Source organism: Mus caroli, unplaced genomic scaffold (genome assembly GCF_978045245.1).
Source record: "Mus caroli unplaced genomic scaffold, Mus_caroli_1 scaffold_18, whole genome shotgun sequence".
Taxonomy (NCBI): domain Eukaryota; kingdom Metazoa; phylum Chordata; class Mammalia; order Rodentia; family Muridae; genus Mus; species Mus caroli.
Window position 1 is genome coordinate 69,500,874 of NW_028227273.1, and position 19,957 is coordinate 69,520,830.

At 52.0% G+C, this 19,957-nt stretch overlaps 1 protein-coding gene across 8 annotated transcripts; it reads left to right on the forward strand.

The window, feature by feature from the left end:
* The first annotated feature begins 100 nt into the window (after nucleotides 1-100).
* Nucleotides 101-19,874, forward strand: Traf7 (TNF receptor associated factor 7). 8 transcript variants are annotated; one of them, XM_085833114.1, is made up of 21 exons: nucleotides 101-209; nucleotides 9,338-9,453; nucleotides 9,739-9,796; nucleotides 11,978-12,072; nucleotides 13,786-13,902; nucleotides 14,418-14,510; nucleotides 14,723-14,756; nucleotides 15,286-15,469; nucleotides 15,577-15,705; nucleotides 16,304-16,521; nucleotides 16,598-16,671; nucleotides 16,919-16,967; nucleotides 17,044-17,171; nucleotides 17,346-17,428; nucleotides 18,023-18,062; nucleotides 18,149-18,265; nucleotides 18,350-18,472; nucleotides 18,650-18,769; nucleotides 18,858-18,989; nucleotides 19,074-19,193; nucleotides 19,366-19,874. In XM_085833114.1, the coding sequence occupies exons 2-21, from the start codon at nucleotides 9,376-9,378 to the stop codon at nucleotides 19,378-19,380; spliced, it is 2,007 nt and encodes a 668-aa protein (XP_085689240.1). In that variant the 5' UTR covers nucleotides 101-209; nucleotides 9,338-9,375; the 3' UTR covers nucleotides 19,381-19,874. The 8 variants fall into 8 exon arrangements, with proteins under 8 accessions (XP_085689240.1, XP_085689239.1, XP_085689238.1 ...); XM_085833113.1 differs by having other exon boundaries at nucleotides 11,981-12,072; nucleotides 15,577-15,711; XM_085833112.1 differs by having other exon boundaries at nucleotides 102-209; nucleotides 15,577-15,711.
* Nucleotides 19,875-19,957: the final 83 nt, after the last annotated feature.

Below are 19,957 nucleotides of genomic sequence, written 5' to 3' on the forward strand. Positions count from 1 at the left end.
GCCCTTCAGTGCAGAGGTCGCCGGAAGTCGTAGTTTAGGAAGCTCAAAGCGTGAAGCAGCCCCCAGAGTTCCTGAAGTCCGTGAACTACAAGTTCCGACCTGCCCCGGGACTTCCGGCTCCTGCATCCTGAACCTTTCCCGGCCGCGGGCCGAGAGGGGCAAGATGATGCCGGTGGGTGTAGTCGCTGCTCCTAGGCAGCCGCGGGCGGGTGAGTGAGCGCGCGGAGCACAAGACCTGGGGCTCCTTCTTCTGGAGAGTGCGGTGGGGCGCGGGCTGGTTGTGGGAGCGTCGCGAGCGGTCGTGGGCCTAGCCTGGGGGGGCGGGACTGAGACGGCTGGGGTCTCAGCCTCTATAAGTCCTCCTGACTCCGAGTAAATCCGTCTGTCACTCCTTCCCTTCACTCTCTCTTTCGTTGTCTCTGCACTCCTATGTTTTTTTGAGCGCTGCCTGTGTGCCAAGCAGTATCCTAGGCTCTGGAGAGTCGGCGGAGAACCGGATTCCAAACTGATAAGCTCATCTGGTTCGCGGTTTTGAGACAGACCATTCTGCCTCTAGGGTCCTGTGCATTGTACGCAGTCCAGCAGCAATTCTGGGTTTGTTCACGGAATGGTAGTAGTAATTCCCACAGCCCTGTTTTGTTACGACAAAAATGTCTCAAGACTTTGGTAACTGTCTCCTTGTGGCAGCTCACCTGCAGTACTGTTATTCTAGTTAAAATAAAAAGTTAAAAATCATGAGGAACTGTGATAAGTTTTACAGTGGGGTGGGGGGAGGGGACTGAACACAGATAAAGTTTTGGGCGTTCTTAAATCTTTGGTAGGGAGACCAAACTGATAAGCTCATCTGGTTCGCGGTTTTGAGACAGACCATTCTGCCTCTAGGGTCCTGTGCATTGTACGCAGTCCAGCAGCAATTCTGGGTTTGTTCACTGAATGGTAGTAGTAATTCCCACAGCCCTGTTTTGTTACGACAAAAATGTCTCAATGAGCTTATCAGATGAGCTACAGTTAGCTGAAGACCTGATGGAGAAGCAGTCAGTCTTGAGACATTTCAGGAAGAGCCTTATAGGCAGGGGGAGTCAGAGGAGCAAGCCAGCAAGTACTAACAAGTGATAGGTAAGGTTAAGAGGCAGAGCAGGAGCCGGGCGTGGTGGCGCACGCCTTTAATCCCAGCACTCGGGAGGCAGAGGCAGGCGGATTTCTGAGTTCGAGGCCAGCCTGGTCTACAAAGTGAGTGCCAGGACAGCCAGGGCTACACAGAGAAACCCTGTCTCAAAAAAACAAAAAAAAAAAAAAAGAGGCAGAGCAGGGCAAAGTGTGAGAGCCTCTGGTATGTGTAATGATTTATGAGTCAAGTAAGATAGTTAGGAAGCTAGACCAGCGCCTTCTAACCCTCACTAGAGGCCAGTTGTCCCAGCCTAGATTCTTTTGAGGCAGGCCAACATGATCAGATGAGGCTGAGGTCTAGAGATATCTGTCTCATCTCCCCTCCTGCCCCTCTCCCTGCACGCACAGGCTCATTCCTTTGCAGCCTTGTTCTTCAGTGGCCTCTCCATGTCTCAGATTCCTTTCCTGAGGATCGTTGTGGCAGGCGCTGCTTCAGTCATAAAGACAATCCTGAAGATACTCTATACATTCATGTTTCTCTGCAGAAACTCAAGTCCCTCTACCCTGCGGTCCTAAATCTATTTGCAGCTGTCTCTTCAGGAAATGAGAATGGCTGTGTACAGCCTGACTAAGGTGACTAGGAAGAACTGGCCAAAAGTATTGCCCAAATTCAAGAAGTTCCTTGATGTAACTTCTTGTAGCTGTACATCAGAGTCTTTCAGGAAATGAACAGGAAAGATCGGGGTGTTTAGTAATGAGCTGAGGCTGACACACTAGAAACAAATGGAGCTTCGTACCTTTCCTTTCTGTCTGGCTTCTAGTTCCTCGGGGGTCAGACTAAACAGTCTTTGGGGGTATCCCTATTCTAAGCACCAGAGGGTATACATCTCGGATGAAGCAATGCCTGGTGCAGAAAATAGGAAGAAGGTCCAGCTGAAGCTACCACTGATAGCTCCTTTCCAACTTGGATCCATTAAAATGTTTTATAGTGAGAAATACAGTCTCCTTCAAGGTCATGCAACTTACCCAGTTATTCCTCTCTTGCATGGTCAAAGTAGAATTTGAACCCAGGTCTGTCCGAGTCTAGAGCCCATGGTCATTATTACTCTACCATAAGTGCCATATGTGTGAAGTGCCAGCCTGTGCCTGCTCTTAAGAACTGTCAGCTGGTTGTATCTTACTGTAGACAAGGATTCCCATAAATCTGGTCTTACTAGCAAGTAGGCACCCAGCAGTTTATCAAATCTCTGCCTGGTTTGTGCATGAGAAACCCCCATCCTTCAACAGATACTCGTAGTATCCCAGAATGCCAGTCCTAGGGAAGAGTAAATGGTTTAAAGAAAACAGACTTCTAAGACTGAGCTGCTAATGTCGGACTTGATGCTTCTTGAAAGTCCCAAGCAGAAGAGGTCACAGTCTAGAAGCATAGAAGCCAAGAAATAAAGCCGTCCAGTTCCAAGAGATCCAGAGGGGGTCGAGTTTGCAGGGGAAACGGCCTTGAAGTCCAGGTTTGATGAGTGGAGCTGCTGTGGGTGCCAGGAGCAGGTGTGGGTGGGGCTGGAGAGGTCTCTGCTCTTAATCCTGCTGGCCTGGGACTTTAGTGATTTACCCAAGCTTCTGTGGGGTGGGAAGAAGCACACACAAGGGGGTCAAAGCCACTTGAGAAGCAGATGGCTGGACCTGCTGCCACAAGTTTGATACCAGTTGGATTTGTTTGAGACAGCAAGGCACTGGGATGGGGTGACGTATGTCTCAGGGTGTTCTTTCTGTCTGTTCAGATCTGGCTACTCTCCTCCCCTGGGAAGTCCTCTGCACTTCTAGACAAAGAAAGCCTGATTCCTATACCATAGACAAGGCAAATAAATGTGAGTGAAGTGAGGCTAGGGCCCCCTGGCAGCAGGGGAATTGAAGTTCACTGAACTCTGGGCAGGCCAGGTACAGAGGCTGGATATGGGGTGTAAGAAGGAAGCAGAACACTGGGCAGGAGAAGCAAGTTAAGGGACCCCCGCCCACTGAGTGGGGATTGTGGGTGTAGACAGTAGGAAAACCGAGGATGGGGGCCTAGCTGGGAAGCTGGGAGGGAAAGAGGCAAAAGGTTCTTTGTGCCCAGGGTTTTTAGAGATTCTGGGAGATCTTCAAGTCTGAGGTAAGCAAAGGCACTCTGGGGACCTTGGCTGTAATACCCTGCCTGCTTGGGATGGAAAAGATGTGCTTAAGGGGACATTCAAGCGAACAGCCAGAGGAAGTGCACATAGCTTTGTTATGACAACCAAGTCTGTTTCTATAGGATTTGGCAGCCAGATCTGGTTTTGAGCCCGGGGGAGCTGAGGTAGGGGCTGGACATTCTTCAGGCCCCCGCACTGGCTTCCTCATACCAGGAGATATGCTTCAAACTCTGGCAAATATGAGCAGAGGGTGCTCTGGCTGAAGGCCAGCCTGTTGACCACCCACAGCTCAGGCAAGACAGAAGCCTTGAGCTGCTTGTCTGCTGGTGACAGCCAAGATAGGTAGCCCTTCTCTATGGATGGTGTGTGTGTGTGTCTGTGTGTATGTGTGTGTGTCTGTGTCTGTCTGTCTGTCTGTTCTCCAAGACAGAGTATCACTGTATATCCCAGGTTGGCCTTAGAGCAATCCTGCCTCAGGCTCTCAAACTTTTTGTCTTTAAAAAGACCAAATCTTGGGGCTGGAGAGATAGCTCAGTGTTTAAGAGTACATGCTCTTGCAGAGAACCTAGATCAGAGCTCAGCACCCTCATGGCAGCTTCCAGTTTATAACTCCAGGTCATGGGGTCCAGTGCTCTCTCTTGGCCTCTGTGTGAGCACTGTGTTTATGGTGCACATACGTATATGTAGGCAAAACAGTAACACACATAAAATTAGATAAATAAATCTTAAAAAGAAAAAGACTCTTGAGGGATTGGTTAAGAGAGCGCTTTCTGCTGGGCAGTGGCGGTGCATGCCTTTAATCCCAGCACTTGGGAGGCAGAGGCAGGTGGATTTCTGAGTTTGAGGCTAGCCTGGTCTACAGAGCGAATTCCAGGACAGCCAGGGCTACACAGAGAAACCTTGTCTTGAAAAACCAAGAGAGAGAGAGAGAGAGAGCGCTTCCTGCTTTAGCAGCAGCCTGAAGTTGAGTTCCTAGTGTACACATTGGGTCGCTCACAACCACTTCAAACTCTGACTCCAGGGCATCCAGCTCTCCTTCTAGTTTCTATAGGTACCAGCACACACACACACACACACACACACACACACACTTTTTTTCCCCCTTCTTTTTAATATTTATTTATTTATTTTGGTTTCTCAAGACAGGGTTTCTCTGTGTAGTCCTGGCTGTCCTGGAACTCACTCTGTAGACCAGGCAGGCTGGCCTCGAACTCAGAAATCCACCTGCCTCTGCCTCCTGAGTACTGGAATTAAAGGCGTGCGCCACCACACCCGGCTTTATTTTATTTTATTTTTTAATTTATTTATTTTATATATATACCCTACTTGCTCCAGCCCAAAGATTATTTATTATTATAAATGAGTACACTGTCGCTGTCTTCAGACGCACCAGAAGAGGGCATCAGATCCCATTACAGATGGTTGTGAGCCACCATGTGGTTGCTGAGATTTGAACCCAGGACCTCTGGAAGAGCAGTCAGTGCTCTTACCTGCTGAGCCATCTCTCCAGCCCCATTTTCCCTTCTTTTTACGATAAATCTTGGGGAGCTGGAGAGTTGGCTCAGTGGATAAGAGCACTTGTTGGAGAACACCCGGGTTGTATGTAGAAGACTACATAGAGGTGCAGCATCTTCTCGAACACAGACACGCATAAAGGCTCAGCAGATAAGGGCACCTGCCCTCAAGCCTGATGACCTGAGACCTGAGGTCAGTCCCTGGTTCCCACTCCCATAAGATGTCTTCTGACTTTCACATGTGTGCTGTAGCACATGTGTGCGCGCCGTAGCACGTGTGTGCGCACACACACACACATACCACACACACTCACACACACTCTAAATAAGTAAATAAATAAGTTCTGTCTTGTAGGATTGATCAGTGTGTACATGTGTTTGCTGCCAAGCTTGGCAACCTGCATGGAACAGTTTGTTTTCTGACTACTGCACACTTGTGGTAGGGACTGTGGTACATACACTGATGCACACACAGAAAAATAAGTGGAAAAAGAATCTGAAAAAAGAAAAAAGTAAAGTGAGACTTAAGATCCTGTCGCCAGCTGCAGGGCTCTATGCCTGTCATCCCAGTCCGTGGAGGTTGAAGCAGGAAGGCCATTGGTGTGGAGCCAGTTTGAGCTATGGTGAGACTGTCTTAAAAACAGTTTTAGGGCCGGGCGTGGTGGCGCACGCCTTTAATCCCAGCACTCGGGAGGCAGAGGCAGGTGGATTTCTGAGTTCGAGGCCAGCCTGGTCTACAAAGTGAGTGCCAGGACAGCCAGGGCTACACAGAGAAACCCTGTCTCGAAAAACCAAAAAAAAAAACCAAAAAAAAAAAAAACAGTTTTAGGCTGGGCACTGGTAGCACATATATTTAATCCCAACACTCAGGAGGCAGAGACAAGTGGATCTCTGTGAGTTTGAGGCCAGCCTGGTCTACAAGGTGAGTTCCAGAACAGCCAGGGCTACACAGAGAAACCCTGTCTTGAAAAAAAATCTTGGGGCTGGAGAGATGATGGCTTAGCAGTTAAGAGCACTGACTGTTCTTCCAGAGGTCCTGAGTTCAATTCCCAGTAACCCCATGGTGGCTCACAGCCATTTGTAATGGGATCTGATGCCCTTTTCTGGTGTGTCTGAAGACAGCTACAGTGTACTTATATACAATAAATAAGTCTTTAAAAAAAAAAAATCTTGGGACTGGGGACAGGGCACAGTGTTATCTAGTCTGTATGAGATCCCAAGTTTAATTTCCTTTTTTTTTTTTTCCTAAAATTTTATACTTTTTTTTAATTTGAGTTTTGCCTTATATATGTCTGTTTGCCACATGTGTGCCTGGTCCCGGTGGAGGTTAGAAAAGCACAGCTCCTTTGGAACAGGAGGTACAAGCTGCTGTAAGACAGAGTGAGTGCTGGGAATTGAACTCAGGGACACTGACTGAGGCATCTCGCAAGCCCAGTTCAGGTGTTTTGTTTCAACACAGGGTTTCTCTGTAGCCTTGGCTATCCTAGAACTCTTCCTGTAGACCAGGCTGGCCTCAAACTCACAGAAGTCCACTTGCCTCTGCCTCCCCAGTGCTGAGATTGAAGGCATGCAGCACCATAGCCTGGCACTAGTTCAGTTTTTAACACCACTTTTAAAAAAATGTGCAGGATTTCCGTTTCTTCGGGGCTTATATGTCCTGGGTCCCACAGATAGGCAAGTAGTCTTGGACTTGGGAGTGGAGCAGAGAGCTTCTACAGCACTTCCTGGCTTAGCCCACTGCTCAGAGCTCTTTTCCAGCTTGAGAATGGGTTGCCACCTTTGTGGGAAGCTGTCCTTGTATCCTAGGGATTAGAGGACAGGAGAGAGGCTCCCAGGACACATAACCCCAAGGGAGTTCCCACTGAGGTAAACAGCTTTCTGCCAGAGAGCCGCAGAAGCATGGTGGCTGTGGCCTATGTGATCTTTTCCCTGCTGTCTGGGGCCTGCCCCTCACCAGCTACTGAATCCTGTTATTGTAAAGCTTAGGCCCTGAAGACCTGACCTGCACTGTGCTACTCAGTCAACCTGTAGGGTTTGCACAGGTTGGGGCTCTGGCCCCTAGCCTGAGGCTAGCCCATCTCGGATCCCTGAAGGAGTCTGAACCTATGTGAACTGAGAATCTGCTTCCTGCTCTCCAGTTCATTTTGTCTCTGTGCTTCCTCTCAGACTGGCTCTGGTGCCCTGTACTGGCTCTATAGGCTGGCTGCTGATTTCTGTGTTGCTATGTGTACTTCTTCTTTTAACCTTACAGTAGAGCCAGGCCTAACCAGGCACTATGTTCCTGAGCTCACAGGCCAGAGTAACGGGCTAGGAAACATCTATAGAATGTTGGTCTGTCTGTCTGTCTCTCTTTTTTTTTCTTTTGGTTTTTCGAGACAGGGTTTCTCTGTATAGTCCTGGCTGTCCTGGAACTCACTTTGTAGACCAGGCTGGCCTCGAACTCAGAAATCCGTCTGCTTCTGCCTCCCTAGGGCTGGGATTAAAGGTGTACGCCACCACGTCCGGCATGTCTGTCTGTCTCTTAATACCATCCTGTGAGCCCACTTCCTAGGTTTATCCAAAGGGTTAAACCGTTCATACTTACAGAGCAAGCCCTGAATGAAGCCCACAGGTTTAGGCTGGCTGAACGTCCCTTTGATGGAGCAAAAGGTGTCTGTGCTAGGAGGGCACCACTGTTCAACAACAAACTTTGTTTAAACCCCAAGAACTCCCTGCAAGGAAGAGGGTCCCAATCACCTGGGCCCTCTCGCTCTCATGAAGCCACCTAGGGACTCATACCTTCATCCCTGCTCACCCTTGGACAAACAAGACCCTGGCAGGCTGTTGAGAACCTTTCTCTTCAGGAAGGAGACTGCTGGGGGAAAGGAGCAGAAGAATGCTCAGGCCACATCTCCCCCAGGGTGACCCTCAGGTCTCGTCTCCCCCAGGGCTACCTCCTCTGTGCTTGTCTTTCCCTAGAGAGTCCAGTCTAAAGTCACAAAGCCAAGCCCTAGAGTCATAGTTGAACCGTTGGGTGCCTGGTGGTACTGTGGCTGGTGGAATGGGAGAAAGGGAACACCACAGAGTCTCCGGTTCACACTGGCAACTGTTGTGGCAGTTGTGTGGCATGAGGCTAAGGTCAAGAAGAGGTAGGCCTTGGCCTTCCTCTACAGAGTTCCACTTACCTGTACGTGAGGGCGTTTAGAGTGACAGGTGCCTGACAGGGCCAATTGCAGGGAACAGCTGAAGAGGTAGGTGAGGCTTGGGGAGTAAAAGGAAAGGACCAGGAGTCATCAGGAGCTGCAGACAGGGTGGGAGCCAGTCCTTCCTCAAAGCCGTGTGGTTGGAGCTAAAGTCTGAGTAAAGCAGGACACACTTTGTGGCCTTCCAGTGTGTGTTTGGAAGAGACAGTGCCGGGCGGGAGGGCCTGATCAAGAACGTGGCATGTCCACCATTCCTCGGGTCTTGGGGTAGAAACTGGCACCTGGGCTTAGCACATGATCCACCTGGACCCTTCTGGGGCTCTCTCCCTTCCTGTCCCTCCTCTGTCCTCGAGGGCCTTGGCACAAACCAGGCTCCCCTGTGGTGCGGTCCTGGCCTGTGGAATGGGTGGCCTCAGAGGCTCCACTTGGGCCGAGCCTGAAGAGGGGATGCTGTTTGTTTGTTGAACAGTGGTGACCTAGGGCAAGCCTTGTGGAATCCTGAGACTAAGGCCTCCCTTAGGGGATGCCTTTTGACAGTGCTATGTCCCTGCATGTCTACAACTGTCATGTCATAGCGTGGGTGTTGTCCTGGACCTGTCCTGAGTATGACCTACTAACTGGGTCACTTTTAATGTTCCCTTCCCTGTAGATGCCTAATGTCTACCTTTTCTCCTTACCCTCTCTTCTGGGCTGAACAGGGACACTGGCCCTTGTATGCTGCCATTGTCCCCTGCTACCCTAGCTCCTGAGTGGCACAGTTGTTATGGGTGATCTTCATTGGTTCAGTTCTAGGGTTTATCTTTTTCCTGTATCTTGCCCTGTATGACCACATCTGGGAGACAGGATCAAGTGATTGCCTGTTGGTTCTTTGTGGTCCTGATAGCATCTGCTATGGCAGAGAACACATTTGTGTGCTCTGGTGGGTCCTCATATGACTAAGTCCTGGTGTGTGTGCCACACCTTAGACGCAGTCTAATGGATGGGTAGAAAGCAAGATCCCACCCTTAGCCATAGGGACATTTGACCTGCAAAGAAGTAGGCCTTGAAGTGATCGGCTATGATCAGGACCAGAGGATTAGCCGGCACAGGTGGGGTTTTTTTACTTCGGGGCTAGAGCTAGTTGGCTTCCTCAAAAGGTCCAGGCCTGAAGGGATGGCACCACTAAAGATCGACTGTACCCGGAGCCTTTGCCACTTGAGTTGGGTAGGCAGGAAGGCCCTTGCCACTCTGGGTCTACAATATGGCATTAGAGGCAGGGAGAAGTTAAGACCTATCCTGAGATGGACTAGCCAGAAGTCTACCAGGTGAAGACGCTTTCAGGAACCCAGAATGCTACCTCTAAAGCCCCTCATTTGTGTTCTTGCCATAGGGGACACTGCCCAAGGAACCTGGATTCCTCTCTAGAGCATGAGCTTAGCCAAGAGTGCCCGCTACAACCGCTTCTCCGGGGGACCTGCCAACCTCCCCTCCTCAGACAGCAGTGGGGTAAGAGAGGCGCCTGTAGGTGAGGGCCTGCCCTCTGCATGCCACACCCCATGCCCCCAGCATGCCATATGTATATGTATTTGTATATGGGTGTATATATGTATATAACTTGCCACTGAGGACAGAGCTCCAGCTGTCCTCTTCCTCCTTGGAGGATCCCTCAGGATAGCCTGTGCCTGTTGATGGTGTGTCTCTGCATATGCACTCAGATGGGCCACCAGCGGGTCAGCATGTCAGTATGTGTGACCCTGTGGATATTGCATTAAGGCTTTCCCATTGTCTTAGACCAGGATGGAAACAACCTTTGGGCCTACCTTTTCGACCGTCACCACCATCACCAAAGGTGAGCCTGACTGGGAAGAATCTGTACTCTACTGGGATCCAGGGGCACTTCCTGGAAGGGTGGTCTCCTGGCTTCTTTGTTTCTTCCCTTGTCTCAGCCTCCAGCTAAACAGAGTTAGGCAGGCCTGTTCCTGTGCCTCACCTTTGTTACTAGTGCCCCCTCTTCTTCCCGAAAACTTGCCCACCCGCTCTGGGGGGCAGTCTTGACCTTCCTGGCACCACTAATTATATCTCAATCTTACTATAGCGACCCCCGCCTAAGCCCAGCCACGGCTCCTAGTGTCCAAGGATATGAGCGGCACAGCATCTTTTCTTGGGTGGGATCTGGTGCCATCAGACAGTGTTTGTCAAGAGATCATAACATGGGGTAGGGCTGTGGGGCAGCGTCCATGCTGAAGGCTCAGAAGGGCCGGGGTTCTGGGGCGTGCTGTCCTGCTTTTCACTCCACTGCAGGAGTGCACCAGCTACTAATTGCTTTTTTAATTGCCTTCCGTGGCTGAAGGCACAGGGCTACCAGGTGCACACCAGTACCTTTATTCCTGGATGACCTGAGAAGCCTCTGAAAGGGCCTCTTTTCCCACACCCCTACCCGAGAGGCCATTGCTTAACAATTTATATACCCTTAGAGACTACACAGTGTCTGTCACCACTGTTGAGGGTTTCAGAGCCAAAATGGCATGTGGTCTGCTGTACCCTGGTTTCTGGCAACTAGGTAGCAATGTACTAGTTCTTGCCTCATCTGGCCCTTCTTGTTACAGATGGAGAAACTGAGGCCCATCACAGCATAGACAGTCATAGACCTGATCTTGGATGGAGGCCTTTAGGGTTCTAGTTACTATGACATCTGAATCTGTCTTAACCTGTGCTGGTTGTAGCCTGTCCCTAACGCTGTAGCCTTATAGGGTCTATGAGATGGTTCTCTGGTTCCCACGTGCACCCTTGACTTTCCATTCTTGGGGAACCTCTGCTTCCTGGCCCAGGCCAGGCAGGGCATTCTATAGGCAAGAGGAGGGAGACCAAAAATCTAGCCCCAGTTCCTGATTCTGGTTATGTTAGGGAGGACTAGGAGGACCTGGAGTAGCCATGTATTAGCTGAGGTCCTTCAGTCTCTCTGTGCCTCATTTTCCCTTTTAGAAATTCAACCTGGGGGCCGGGCGTGGTGGCGCACGCCTTTAATCCCAGCACTCGGGAGGCAGAGGCAGGCAGATTTCTGAGTTTGAGGCCAGCCTGGTCTACAAAGTGAGTTCCAGGACAGCCAGGGCTACACAGAGAAACCCTGTCTCAAAAACAAACAAACAAACAAACAAAAACAAAAAACAAAAAAAGAAATTCAACCTGGCAGAATTACCTTAAAGATCAAAGGGAAGCCCCCAAGTGACCCAGGCCATTCATGGGGTTGATTCTGTGACCAGCTAGGCATGGAGGGCCCCTTGTTGGGCTGAAGAATGGAACCTTGTCGGGGCTCTGAGAGAGAGGTCGTCGTTGGTTTTGATGCTTGCTTGTAATCCTAGCAATTGGGAGGTAGCTCTGAGCAATATAGGGAGATCCTACATTAATCCCAGCCCTTTGGGAGGCAGAGACGGGTCAATCTCTATGAGTTCCAGGTCTCAAAAAGCCAAACTCAACAAGAACTGAATCTGGAGAGATGGCTCAGTGGTTAAAAGCACTGGCTTTTCTTCCAGAGGACCCAGATTCAATTCCCAGCAACCACATGGTGTTTCACAGCAATCTTTAACTCTAGTTCCAGGAGATCCAAAGCCATTTTCTGGCTTCCGTGGGTACCAGGCACATAAGTGGTACACAGACATACGTGCAGGCAAAACACTCATAACTTATAAAATTTTAAAAAAGCAAAGGCTGTGGGTCTACTGCTGGTGATTGGCATGAGCCAAGTCCTGGGTTCTCTACACCAAAGGAAAGAAACACACTTAAGTCTCCTGTTGGTAAGCAGGGCGGGGCAGCTAGCAGTCCATTCTCAGCTGTCTGCAGATCCAGTGTGATGAGCCAGACCATACTGCTGGTACTGGTTTTACCTTGGAAGACAATCCTGGATAACCATATTCCAGTCTAGTCCAGGGAGACTGAGAGCTAGAGATAATCTGAGGGGCTCCATAGACAAGGGCTCTTCCAGCTATTTCTGTCACTCTAGCCTCTTCCTCCACTGACAGCCATGTCTTTTCAGCAGCTGATGGGACTGGCACATACAAACAGCATCGCAGGACACCTTCCTCCTCTAGCACCCTTGCCTATTCGCCACGGGATGAGGAGGACGGCATGGTAGGTGTCCACGATGTGGGAGCCTGGTGTGGCTCCCCACCTCCTACCCTCTTCCCTGAGGTCCAGGTCCTAAGAGAAGCCTGCAGGAGAGCAAAGCTGGGATAGAGAGGCACCTTGCTGGCAGAGCTCTTGTTGCATTCCTGAACCTAAGAGGAGGCTCCTGTAGCTGAGTGGTGGCAGGAAGCAGCCAGTTTGTGGGACTGCGCTTTAGGGTGTGGCCCCTGAAGGCCAGTGTCAGGCAGTTTGGGCTCCATCTTAAATGAGGTGGGTGCCACAAAAGGTGCTCTCAGGTGAGTTGGCCAGTGGAACAGAGGATGACTGGCAGGACCAAAGTTCTTGCTCAAGATGCAGAGGAACCAGACTTCTTTTCCCTTTTCTTTTTGCTTTGTGTGTGTGTGTTTTGTTGTTTTATTTGTTTGAGACAGCGTCTTTATGTAGTCCTCATTATCCTGGAACTCACTATATAGACCAAGTTGTCCTTGAACTCACAGAGATCTATCTCTGTCTCTGGATTAAAGGAATGTACTACCAGGCCCAACCCTTTTTTCCCTTTTCAATAGGAAGGTAAATGCTAAGTAGGCATATTGGGGCCAGGCACTGCCCAGCCCTGAGCCTAAGGATGGGTCAGATATGTGGAACCTAAACCCCATAGCTTCACCTCTCAGTCTCCACCCAACTCCTGATTGCAGCCTGGGCCTTGGAAGTGGATTCATTGTGCGTCTGATTTTGGATAACTCTGGGGTGTCTGACAGGATTCAGAAATTTTAGAAATGTCCTAGAATCTTCTGTTTGCTGTGGGACATTGGGCAGCCATGCCCACCCCACCCCACTGACTGGGTTGGAGGGAGAGTCTAAGAGCTGTGCTAGTCAGTGAGCAGAGGGGAGAGTACAGCTCTGTACTGGCTCCTGCCTGCCGTTGCTGCCTGTGGGGGGGTTTGACCCACTTCCTTTAACTTTACCCTCTGGGTCTCACACGACATTCCCATGCGAGATGTAACTTGGGAAACCATAAGGAGAGATGGGCATTGCCTGGTGAATGAAGTATGTACCCAGCCTCTACCTCCTGTTCAGGGATACCCAGAACTGGGATGGGCTGCATCCCTATCCCATGGCCCCCTTCCCTGTTCTGGACACAGGCTCACGGGCAGCAGGTGAGCCTAGACCCACATGGTCCTACATGGTCCTGCATGGGGGAGCTATGGCAGCAGTAGCTCTTGGATACTGTGCTGCTCTCCCCTACGACCTAATCAAAGGTTGCTCCCTTTAGGTCTCTGGTAGAACATTCCTGTCGCTACTGTGGACCCCCCCTGGCTAGGACTAGAAAGGGGCTCAGCCTTGCGCACCTCTCCTTGCCCAGGCTTCTGCACTGCTCTCTGTTCAGTGATCTGGGCTCTTAGCTGCCCCATGATTGGCTGCTGGATGCAGCCTCTCTGCAGCCCACATCCCTCACGGGAAGCAGGAAGAAGCCTGAGCATGTCCTGTAAAATTGAATAGCAGGAAATCTCTCCATTTACACAAAGAAAGTTGGCAGGCAAGAACGGGCAGCCCAGCACCAAAGGCCAAGGCTGGCCACCACAGGCAGCGGGATTGAGGCCATGCCAGCCTCCCACACACAATCCACAGCCTTGTGAGCTTGCTGAAATTGGGGTGGCTTAGGGGCACCCCTGCCTCCACAGGGCTCAAGCCCCTGATAGGCTGCCTCCATCTGTGCAGCCCCCCATCAACACTCCTCGCCGCTCTGACTCAGCCATCTCTGTCCGCTCCCTACACTCCGAGTCCAGCATGTCCCTGCGCTCCACGTTCTCGCTGCCTGAGGAGGAGGAGGAGCCGGTAGGTGTGGTAGGCTTGGCAGGAATCATCTTCCAGAGTTGTCACTGCTGCAGTGGCACGGGGCACTTTCCCCTTAGACTGCACCTCCATAGCTCACATTGAGGGTAGGTCAGACCTGATTAGGGCCTCTAGTTCATGTTGAAATCTCCGCCTCCTGTGGAGGCCACCTGGGGATGAGATGTGGGCAGGTGGGCTCAGATAGGGTGCTTTGCTAGTCTGTAAGCCAGAAAGAGAGGCCAGTAAGGCTGTCTGACTGTTGCAGATGCTGTATGTGCGGTTTCTTGCTGCTTACAGCCTGCCCCTGAACCATACCCCTTGCTTCAGCTCCTTGGTCCTCTCATGGCTCTCTCTAGTCAACTGTGCCTTCGAGAATAGTCCCAGTGCTGGTGAACAGCCCTGGATGGGGTGGACATACAGGCGGCTTGGGCAGTTAATGTGACAGGGTTGCTCCTGAAGCGCCTGCCACATCAGCACTCGTGGCCCATGTTCTGACTGTGTTGCTCCACTCTGTCTAGGAGCCGTTGGTATTTGCCGAGCAGCCCTCGGTAAAGCTGTGCTGCCAGCTCTGCTGCAGTGTGTTCAAGGACCCTGTGATCACTACATGTGGGGTGAGGTCATGGGCATGCTTACTCCCCAACCCCTGTGACTACTTGCTGGCCCTGTTCCAAGGGCTGTCGCCCTTGCTCATCCTCCTAAGCTGGCTGTCCAGCGGGAGCTCTTTGCCTTGGTGTGGGACGGTGTGAGCTCTGGGCTACCGCTGACCTTGACTGGAGGGAAGACAGTTACAGCTGACCCCCAAGTCCACTTTTTGTCCCCACAGCACACCTTCTGCAGACGATGCGCCTTGAAGTCAGGTAGGTCTGTGCCTTCCATCCAGACCTGTGAGGCTGGTGGTTAATTCCACCCTGCTATTTCCCGGGCAGCCAGCAGAGGCCACTGGTTTCTTATCCAGGCATGTGTGGCCTCTGCCAGCAGGGCTTGAATAGTGTTGTAAGGCTCAAGCCTGGCGAAGGACCTCAATAGCAAAGCAGACCCCCAATTCCTGGTCTCTCCAGATTCAGAGCTTTGGCTGTGGTGGGTGTGGGCCGAGTCCCAAGGTGAAGGCTTGGGCTCCAACAGATGCTGTTGTCCCTCCCTGGCAGTCCCTGCTTCTTCTCCACACCCAGCTAGCTGTCCTTCTCGCTCTGGGAGGTCTGCTGTGCAGCTCTTCCTGCACCAGCACCTTGGGGCCGATGAAAGAGTGGGCAAGGCACCCAGTGGGCTTCTCTCCACCTGTTGCGCCATTGCATCTCCCTCCCCAGGACTTGGCCTCCCACTGGGCAAAGCTGCCAGGGAGAGAGGTGCCTGGGTAGGTGGTGGGCTCAACATGTCCTCCTCTCCCAGAGAAGTGTCCTGTGGACAATGCCAAGCTGACAGTAGTGGTGAACAACATTGCAGTCGCTGAGCAGATTGGAGAGCTCTTCATCCATTGTCGGCATGGCTGCCACGCAGCGGGCACTGGAAAGCCTGGGGTCTTTGAGGTAGACCCGAGGGGCTGCCCCTTCACCATCAAGCTTAGTGCCCGGAAGTGAGTGCCTTCTGCTCCTCCACGTCCCTGGGGCTGCTGAGCACCTTCATCTCTCGGGGCTGCCTGGTGGGCTCTCAGCTCAGCCCCTGTGTCCTGTGTGTGCACAGGGACCACGAGAGTAGTTGTGACTACAGGCCTGTGCGCTGCCCCAACAACCCCAGCTGCCCACCCCTTCTCAAGATGAATCTCGAGGCCCACCTGAAAGAATGCGAGCACATCAAGTGTCCACACTCTAAGTACGGGTGAGTGGGTGGGGGCGGGGGCTGGTGGGTCTGTGTTCCTAGGCTGAGGGCTTCTGGGAGCTGATGCCTGGGACATGCACCAGAGCCAGAAGCCACACCAGTAACTGCCATAACAGCCCATATCCAGGTGCCCAGGAGGACACAGAAAGGACTGAACAGGTTGGAAGTGGGTTATCAGGGAAGGTGGGTAAAGGGGCATAGATTTGAGCAAATGGTTGGAATAGGTGTAGAGGGGAAGCCTGGAAGGACAGGAGGATCCTGCCCAGCTGTTTGGAGCAGGGAGGCTGGTGATGAGCAAAGATGTTACTCATAGGGAGGGAGGGAGGGAGGGAGGGAGGGAGGGAAGGAAGGAAGGAAAGAAAGAGGAAGGGAGGGTTGGGTGGGTAGGCCCTTGAAGCATTATGGAGGTATAAGATTTCACTGGTGAAATGTCCTGACTGCTGGGTGCTGGGGTTAAGAAGGTTGCTAATCTGGGGGTAATGGGCATGACCATGATGACTCATAGATTAAATCTAGAGATTTAATGGGGTCAGGGAGACAGAGGGGTCAGTTGTGCCAGCCAGGCAGGTGGGCAGCTGTGCTGTTCCCCCAGGTGCACATTTATTGGGAATCAGGACACCTATGAGACACACTTAGAAACATGCCGCTTCGAGGGCCTGAAGGAGTTCCTGCAGCAGACCGATGACCGCTTCCACGAGATGCATGTGGCACTGGCCCAAAAGGACCAGGAGATTGCCTTCCTGCGTTCCATGCTGGGCAAACTCTCAGAGAAGATTGACCAGCTAGAGAAGAGCCTTGAGCTTAAGTTTGGTAAGGTCTAGTTCAGAGACCATGGGGCTCAGCGCCGTTCTGGACTCCGGTGATCCCATTCTGTCTTGTTGCTCAGATGTCCTGGATGAGAACCAGAGCAAGCTCAGCGAGGACCTCATGGAGTTCCGGAGGGACGCGTCCATGCTGAACGTGAGTAGGGAGGGGCACGTCCATGTTGAACGTGAGTAGGGAGGGACGCGTCCATGCTGAACGTGAGGGCTGCGATGCTCAGACTCAGGACAGACGGACTGGGGTCCTTCTCTGGCCTTTGCTCCTAGTGTTCAGGGTTTCAGGAGCTATATTCCAGTAAGAGCTAACCCTAGGCCTAGGGCTCTGTAGCTTCACCACAGATCAATGAGCCCCACCCACCCAGTTTCTGCCGTTCTTGGTCTTTCAGGATGAGCTGTCTCACATCAATGCACGGCTGAACATGGGTATCCTTGGATGTGAGTAGAGCCCAGCCCTGCCCCCACATTGTCCCCAGAGCCCTACTAGTCCCTCATTAGCTTCTCCCATTTGTAGCCTATGACCCTCAGCAGATCTTCAAGTGCAAAGGGACCTTTGTGGGACACCAGGGCCCTGTCTGGTGTCTCTGTGTCTATTCCATGGGTGACCTGCTCTTCAGTGGCTCTTCTGACAAGACAATCAAGGTGAGTGGGGGTCCTGTTCCACAGGCTCTGCAGCCTGGTTGGACTCAGCTGGGCACTGCATACCAGCCTCGGTTGTCCCTTATCCATGTTTGGGTCTTCTCTTCTAATGGCTGCTATCCTATCCTTTGTCACCAAACTGATCCTGCTGGACCTGGTCTGACATGATCTCTGTAGGTATGGGACACGTGTACCACTTACAAGTGCCAAAAGACACTGGAAGGTCATGATGGTATTGTGCTGGCGCTCTGTATCCAGGGGTGAGTCTTAATAACTGCCACCTTGTGGGCCCTGAGCCGGTGTTGGAATCTATGTACCTTGTGTCTCTTCCATCTATGGAACACTCACACCTGTGCAATCCTGGATACGTAGGTGACAGTATGAAATCCCAGGAGAGCCTGGCCCTGCCCTAATGTGTTAGGTAGCTAGAAACCAGAGGTGGCACTCTTAGAGGGGAGGATAGCTCACCTATCACCAGGATAGCTAGTACCTCGGGCTTAACTCTGGTTATAGTTGATGTAGAAGCTACCATGATTAATCTGTCAGTAGGCTCTTCCCAAGGCTGGCTGCCCTTTCTCGTGTCTTGTTGGACTTTCTGGGTGTGATGATTCTAGGTATTGTTCACCTTTACCTGTGGTGGTAACCTCCCTGGGCCTCGGTATTCAGAATAGGTGACCTTCCCGCTTGCTCAGCTCAGCCGTCAAATGATTCCCAGGCTAGTTGTTCACATCCAACTATGCACACAGAGAATGGCACTGAGGGAGCAGCAGTAGCCCTGGGGCTAAGCCAGGGCACAGTGGCTTCTTCTGCTTCCGGTTGACTTTGCTTCCCCCGTGTTGACTTTGCCTCCGTAGGTGCAAACTGTACAGTGGGTCTGCAGACTGCACCATCATTGTGAGTGGGCACAGGGTGAGGAGTTGGGGGTCGAGAAGACCCATTGCTTTTTCCTCCCTAACCCTAAGTCCTCTCACCCCCTGCAGGTGTGGGACATCCAGACCCTACAGAAGGTGAACACTATCCGGGCCCACGACAACCCTGTATGCACACTGGTGTCTTCCCACAACATGCTCTTCAGTGGCTCCCTGAAAGCCATCAAGGTATAGGCAAGGAGTATGCGTACACGTGGGGGCTACTGCAGCAATGGATGCCTTCCTAGCCCAGGCTCATGGCCATCCCTACAGGTTTGGGACATCGTGGGCACTGAGCTAAAGTTGAAGAAAGAACTCACAGGCCTCAACCACTGGGTGCGGGCCCTGGTGGCAGCACAGAGCTATCTGTACAGTGGCTCTTACCAGACAATCAAGGTGTGCCAATGTACCCCTGGTGGCAGGGACTTGCCCTCTACTGTCCTTCCTAGGGTGACCTAGAGCTTCTTCTGCCCTTTCCCTACCCTCCAACATGCTCTGAAGCTGGCTGCTGGGTCCTGAGGCCCAAGGTAAGCACGTGCCTGGCCTGAGAGTGAGTGACACACTTTTCCATAGATCTGGGACATTCGGACCCTTGACTGCATCCATGTCCTGCAGACATCTGGTGGCAGTGTGTATTCCATTGCTGTGACGAATCACCACATTGTCTGTGGCACCTATGAGAACCTCATTCATGTAAGGGCTACCCTGTAGCAGGCGTCCATCTCTTCTGCCCTGGCTTTGGGTTCCTGTCTCTGACCTACTTGACTCTACTCCTTTTCAGGTGTGGGACATTGAATCCAAAGAGCAGGTTCGGACCCTCACAGGTCACGTGGGCACAGTGTATGCCCTGGCAGTCATTTCAACACCAGACCAGACCAAAGTCTTCAGTGCATCCTATGACCGGTCCCTCAGGGTATGTGCTCCCCAGGAGAAAGAAGAGGCCAGAGGTGGCTGGGCCAGGGCAGGCTCTCATATCCCATGCCCCTTCCTCCCCTAGGTCTGGAGTATGGACAACATGATCTGCACACAGACGCTGCTGCGCCATCAGGGCAGTGTAACTGCACTGGCTGTTTCCCGGGGCCGGCTCTTCTCAGGGGCTGTGGATAGCACCGTGAAGGTAAGTGTCTGTGACTTGGGCTGATGACAGCTGCATAGGATGGAGCTTGGAGAGTGGGTGAGGGGCAAGAGAAGAGGCTCGGGCAGGTTAACAGGAGAGGGCTGGGAGACAGACTGGCTAGAAGGGACTCCTGGGGCCATGCGGGATCTGAAATAGAACCCTTTTTTCACAGGTCTGGACATGCTAACAGAATCCAGGCCAGGCTTGGCTCCCTCTGGGTCTGTAAGTCAGGCTGGACCTCCATTGGAATATCTGCCTGTCTGTGGAGACAGGTAGACAGGCTCAGCTAGGCAGTGTCCTCTCTGCCTATGCTTGGTGAGGGATCTTTCCAAAGGCCCCGCTGTTACTTGTACCAGAGAAACACCCAGGCCCTCCTCTGGGCACCAGGTCTGATGCTTGCCCAGCCCCACCATTCATATCACTCCATAGACTCTTGTTCTGAGACAGGGTCTCACTATGTAGCTCTGGCTGGCCTGGAACTCACTATGTCAACCAGGCTGGCCTCCAACTCACAGATCTGCCTGCCTCCACCTCCCAAGTGCTGGGAGTAAAGGCCCGCACCGCCGCTCCTGGCAGGACCCAGATGACCCAGTGGTCCTTTTTACTCACCTTTTCTACTGGTTTTAGACTGTATATAGATTTTATTACTTTCCTGTTGAAATAAAAGCTGCACAGACTGTGGTTGTGAGTGGAGACAGCTTCTTGGGACCATCATTGGCCCCAAGGACGTTGGTATGCTCAGGCACAAGATGGGAGGGATCTCC